Here is a 6186-nt window from a genome sequence, read left to right on the forward strand (position 1 = left end):
GGAAAATAATATAAAATAAACTCCATCAATTAAGTGGTGTAGGTAAAACAAAATGATTTTAAGTATTTCTAGAAATTATATTAAACAGCATAAAATGGTTTAAATAATTCTAAATTAATGTGTATTGATATTTCAAAAGTTATTTAATTTTGGATAAAATTGAGAAAAGGTGATGGTGTGTTGTAACACAAAACTAGTTGTAAGATGTAACCAATGGGCGTGTGTCTGCGTCCCTTCAGTATCATCTCATCCACATAATATTAGTATCAATATCTTTCCAAAATAAAACAAAATAAAAAATAAAAACAAAAAGTAGAAATGATAGTGGGGATTGCATCATAGTTCTACCCAACACTTTTGATTTCACAGCTCTTCTTCTGGACCTGGGATTCTCTCATCCATGGCCACCGTGCATTTCCAATCCCTAACCCTCACTCGCTCCTCCAGAGCCCCTTCCCTCACCTTCTCTCCTCCGGTTGCCGTCATCGGCAGCCGCATCTCTGCTTCGGTGCCACGATGCTCCGGCCTCCGGCTCCGATCCTCCGTTCGAACCGCTTTTTCGACTCGCGCCGCCTCGAGAACCGCTCCTCGCGGCGGATGCGTGGTTTGCGAAGCACGAGATACCGCCGTCGAAGGTTAGATTTCGATTTCGATGCGAAGATTTGTTGTTCAGGTTCTGTAGGAGTTTTGTAATGTTGTTGTGGTTTGTCAAATGTTCTGTGAAATTTCTTGTGCGCTGTGTGGATTTGGAATGTTAAAATCATTGAATTATTCCAACGATGATGCTAATTGTTTGAGCCTTTGAGCATTTTGGTGAGTGAAGCTAAGAAAACACTAGAACAGTTTGGTATTTGTTTTATTTGATATTTTTTTGTATTCTGATTTTTATTTGACGACTAATATTTTGTAGATCTGGATTCTAGTGCTTTGGATTTTTTTCTTATAGCTGTGCATAGCTTGAAACGTTTCTTGCATGATTATCTGTTTTGTGGTGAGAAAAATGGAATAGCTGGAATTGTTTGAAGAGTTTCTCTTTGTATATACATGTACCTGTGTTTTATAACCTAACTATATCTCTATTGGAAACAGGACTAATTTTATAGTGTTAGCGTATCATGCTTGTAGCCATAAGTTTAGCAAACAATCAGAACAGAAACTGCATCATCATTTTACGTCACTCTCGCAGGCTGTTTCATTTTCTTCTGGCATGTTTCACATCGACCCATTACATGTAATGTAAGGTTAAATATTCGCTTGAATGTATCATTATAAGCAATTCTTTCCCTCTTGATAATGTCTCTAGCCACCAATCTTACGCTGATAAGTTTTTAGAATTCCATTCTTTTGTTTGGAAATGCATTTACAACTGACCAGTCCCACAAGTCTATGTTCAAACGAGGTGAATTCATCTCCTTGATGGCGACTAACCATTGAGTTTTCTCTTTACTTGCTAGAGTAGGCAGTAAGCTCTGGATATCCATACCTTTTTCAAAGCTTTGATTATTCTCCTTGTTCTAAGACTGCCAATACTATAATTATGATTAGCACCTCTGTCCTCATCGTGTCTTACCCTTCTTCTACAAGATCATCTATTTCATCATTCAGTAGAAAGTCAAATGCTATGTCTATCTCTACCCCAATCTCACATTTTTTAAACTTTTGACTTGTAAGTCATTTTAGTTTCATTACAATATCCTGACAAATGACGATACAATTCTTGAATCCTGGCTCAAGACACCATAATGCACATCTATACGCATTCTCTATATCATAGAAACATGCATTTAACAACACATGTGAAAGCTTCTAGCTTCGCTTGCCATATGTGCGTATAGGCTACAAAGCCAAATATTCTCATATTATCATGCTTGGGGCAGTGCTTTGATTAGATTTCCTCAAGAGTTTTCATATCAAGCGTTGTTGAGGGACACGTTAATCAGATAGGTATTAGTAGTGACAACTTAAGTCTACAACACCTTTGGAACTCTAGTTGGGTTCTCCACCATGCTCTTCCAAAGTTTTCAAATGTTTCATCTTTAGCCTTATGAGGGTAGACCCACCTTGATAGATTGTTTGAACCTAGTAGACCGTTTGGATGAGTCTGTTTGCGTCTGGTGAAACAACTCTTGTTGAAGAGGGTTATGAATTATTAGAGGACTTTGTAGTCTCGTTGATGTTGTTGACTATAAGTCCTTTTTTTTCAAATTTTGTGGTGTTTTGATTTGATTTATTGTTATTTGAATTTATAGACATGATATTATTATTAATTATGGTTGTCTTTCATTATCTTTGCATTACAATTATATTTCTGCTTATTTTCTTTTAAAATTATCGATATGTATCTATTGTATTAATTTTTTTGTCTGCGATCTGCCATAACCCATTATGGCTTCCGTGTACATATTCATAAAGGATTTTTGGGGTCTCTATTTGGTAACGCTGATGAAGTTTATGTTGACTGCAATTGCATAGATGTATGGAATTTGTGCAAAAAATTTCAAATTGATTAGAGGGAATTTCTTTATCTATAATGGTTAATCTTAATGTCATTGGTAGAGAGAAACAAAGAAGCTGTTTTAGAATATTAGAGTCAATTCGTAGTAATAGAGGAGAAATTTATAGTTTAATTCCAATCTTCAGATAAGGTTCTTTTCTTGTCTTATCAGAAGATGAGATTATAGCTATTAGGTTCCTTTTTATATTTGTTCTTCTGCTCGATATGGCAATGATCATGGTGTTAGATTTCACCATCATTGAGATAATTGCAAGAGAACTAAATTTAGTCATGAAAGTGGTTTAGCTTTCTTCAGACAAAATTGGGTTTGAAGCGTTCCACTGTTATAGTTGTGATGAATTATGATATCCTGCACTAATATAAATTAATCTAGTAGTTTTTGAAGCATTAAGGATTGATGTTTTACATTTTAGCATCATCACTCATCATTGCACTCTATTAATCTAGTAGTTTTTGAAGCATTAAGGATTGATGTTTTACATTTTAGCATCATCACTCATCATTGCACTCTATGTGAAGCGCATGGGTCCTAATTATCTGCTGCTTTACATTTCCAGAGTATTGTTGCATGTCTTGGTGAAATATTTACTAAAGTGAAACACTTTGTATCATTGAATATTGCAGTGTCGGCTATTACTGACGCAAATTGGGAAAAACTCGTGCTTGAAACCGAGTCTACTGTACTGGTTGAATTCTGGGCTCCATGGTGTGGTCCCTGCCGAATGATCCATCCGATAATTGATGAACTTGCCAAGGAATATTCTGGTAGGCTGAAGTGTTACAAACTCAATACTGATGAGAGCCCTTCAACTGCTAGCCGTTATGGAATTCGAAGTATTCCCACTGTCATTATTTTCAAGAATGGTGAGAAGAAAGATACAGTTATCGGAGCTGTGCCCAAGACAACATTGACCTCAAGCATAGAAAAATTGCTGTGAGCAAATGAAAAGCTATTTTTCTCGTTAGCTTCCTCTCATCTAAGCCAAATATATCAGGTTGGGATTATTTGTTTCTTAAATAACCATTTATGGTCCTGTATAGTTATGGATGCAAACCATATTTTCTGATTTCTTTAGATAATCATAGTTAAGAATGTGTTGCTGAATTTGCAATCTATTATAGCACAATTTAAATCTATTTTACATCTTGGCTCCTGTTTCTTCAGTTCTTAACCGTTCACTAAGTTGCTGAAGATTGTGTGGTCATGTGGGGCTATGAAACAAATTTAAAACCTTTGTGTTGCATAATTTCCAAAGCTCGACCTAATCCATGGTGAATGAAAGTTCAATAGTAACGTCCATATACTTTTACTTCTTCTCAGAAAGCAATACCATAATTAATGGTAGTTCCTTCCGTCTAGGTTGTGACTGAAAAAGAAAATTGTATTTTCTCCAAAGTGTGAAATCTATTTCATTCATGGGATAACTGGATGTGCCAAGAGATACCAATTGCTGCTTGGAGTGAGCGGTTAAACATTCTAAGTCACAACATTTAGGAGCATATGATTCTTTTGTTGGTGGATTTAAAGCGAACAGGAATGATTGAAATCCATGGATATAGGTTAGATACGAAGAATGTGGCATGAGGGTATGTTGCGCTAGTGAGTGCGCTTGAAAATGAGAGAAAATATGGAAACTGAGAAGGAAGTTAAAACTTTTTTGGTGCTTCAATACCATACTATATTTAAATTTATTTTGATTTGGGGTATGTTTGGTAAAAGAGAAAAAAAGCAAATAAGTAGAAAAAAAGGATAAATAAATAAGAAATAAAATGAGAGAAAAATTGTTTGGTTGAAGAAAAATAAATTAAAAATTATTTTAGAAACAAAATGAATATTTTTTTATTATATTGAAATTTTATTATTGATTTTTTTTACTAATTACATCATTTTATTACTTTCGTTATTAATAATTTTTTATGATAGTCATACTAAATGGCGGGAGGAGGAAAGAGCTTATGAAAAGCATGATAAAAGACTAATTGGGTAAGGGGTAAATTCTTCCTCTAGCTCTAGAGTTTCTTTTAACACTATATTTTTTAAAATATTAAAATTTTTGAAACTATGCAGTAGTACAGACATGGAGATACGTAAAATCTTTAAAATGTAGAACATAGGACACGGATCTATATATTATATAATTATAAATTATATAAATTAACAATAAAGATTTATATGCACGTTTCAGGTATTTTCGAATCTATTTGCAATTAAAAAAGTTAAATTGAACTTTTCATAAAAGATATGGAAGTGCACCAATAAGGCATGGAGGTGCACGAAGAGAAGTAAAAAAATGCAGATAGAGCGGAAACACAACTTGATTGAAACAAAATGGAAATGATCAATTAAGTTGGACCAACACTATTTCTATTTAAAATTTTGTTGGCAATTGCTTCCTGCATTATATTATATCACTGCACCCAATTCCAGTAAAAAAGACAAAAAAATGTCTTTAATGTATTATTTTTTATATTGCAGATTTTCTTATCTAGAAGGGCTTTTGATTTTTGTTTTTGGATTTTTATTTCTGGAACAAAAAGCTATTCCAATCTACTTTTCTGAATTGTATTATTTCCAATTTCGGATTTTCATTTTCAAAATAAAGAATATTTTTGAAATTTTAAAATTGTGTTGGGTGCAGGTTTAAAAATATTGGGTGTAGGAAGAATTTGTCAATTTTCTTTTCTTTTTGGAATCTCAGGCATGTTTAATTATATTTTTCAAAAACTTATTTACTCTTTTAAAAAATAATCAATTTTTCCTTATTTTTTTTCTTTCTTTCTTCTTAAATGAAGACTTAGATTGTGTTTAATATTCCAATTAATTAGGAATAATTTTTATTTTGTGATATAAAATGAAAACATCGTAATACAAAGGATTATTAACTTCTATCTTTGATAATTTTTTACTAAAAATATGATCCAATAAAATTAGTATATTTTTATGAAACATAATTGGAATCATCTATAAATTGAGTCAATCTAGTTTGGTTAATTGAATTTGTTAAGGTAGATGAATAGTTGGGTCTTTACCAATAGTAATACTAAATTTTGATTGCTTAAGAATATTGTTTCTAAGTGTGTATAAATAAAAACAAGTTTTTACACTAACAAGACAAACTTATACAAAGATTATTAACATTTTCAAAGCAAGAATATTTATGTTAAGACTTTAGATGATCTAATCAGTCTTAGACAATCTCATGATAAGAGGCTCTAAGTATGTTTTGATGATAATTGAAAACTATAAAGATGTGCTATGATTTCTATGAACAATACACAAAAGTTACCAAAATAGCAGACGTTGTCCTGAAAAGAAGAAAAATGATGTTACAAAAAATGTTAAAGATTATGTCAAGTACTATATATCCTTGTAAGAATATGATAGGAATGAACATAACATTAGTTGAAAACGTTAGATGAACAAAGTGTTGAAAAGGACTAGAAGCTTGTCCTCACAGAAAGCGTCAGACAATGTCACAAAGGAACTTGCTAGATGATATTCAAACAATGAAAGAGCTATACAAAGGTCTCACAAAGACGGTAGACAATGCATACAGAAGAAATCAGTGGACCAAGCTTAATATACAATGTTAGAAAAAATTAACACAAAATGTCAGATGATGAAAGTGTTGAAGATGGATGAAACTTCTTCTCAGCAAGTCTTAGTGTGT

General features: G+C 32.6%; 1 protein-coding gene across 1 annotated transcript; it reads left to right on the top strand.

The window, feature by feature from the left end:
- Positions 1-201: 201 nt before the first annotated feature.
- On the top strand, positions 202-3659 carry LOC137835209 (uncharacterized). The gene is made up of 2 exons (XM_068643594.2): positions 202-635; positions 3140-3659. The coding sequence occupies exons 1-2, from the start codon at positions 401-403 to the stop codon at positions 3451-3453; spliced, it is 549 nt and encodes a 182-aa protein (XP_068499695.1). The 5' UTR covers positions 202-400; the 3' UTR covers positions 3454-3659.
- The last annotated feature ends 2527 nt before the right edge of the window (positions 3660-6186 follow it).

The sequence above is a fragment of the Phaseolus vulgaris genome, chromosome 5 (assembly GCF_051622355.1).
Source record: "Phaseolus vulgaris cultivar YP4 chromosome 5, ASM5162235v1, whole genome shotgun sequence".
Taxonomy (NCBI): domain Eukaryota; kingdom Viridiplantae; phylum Streptophyta; class Magnoliopsida; order Fabales; family Fabaceae; genus Phaseolus; species Phaseolus vulgaris.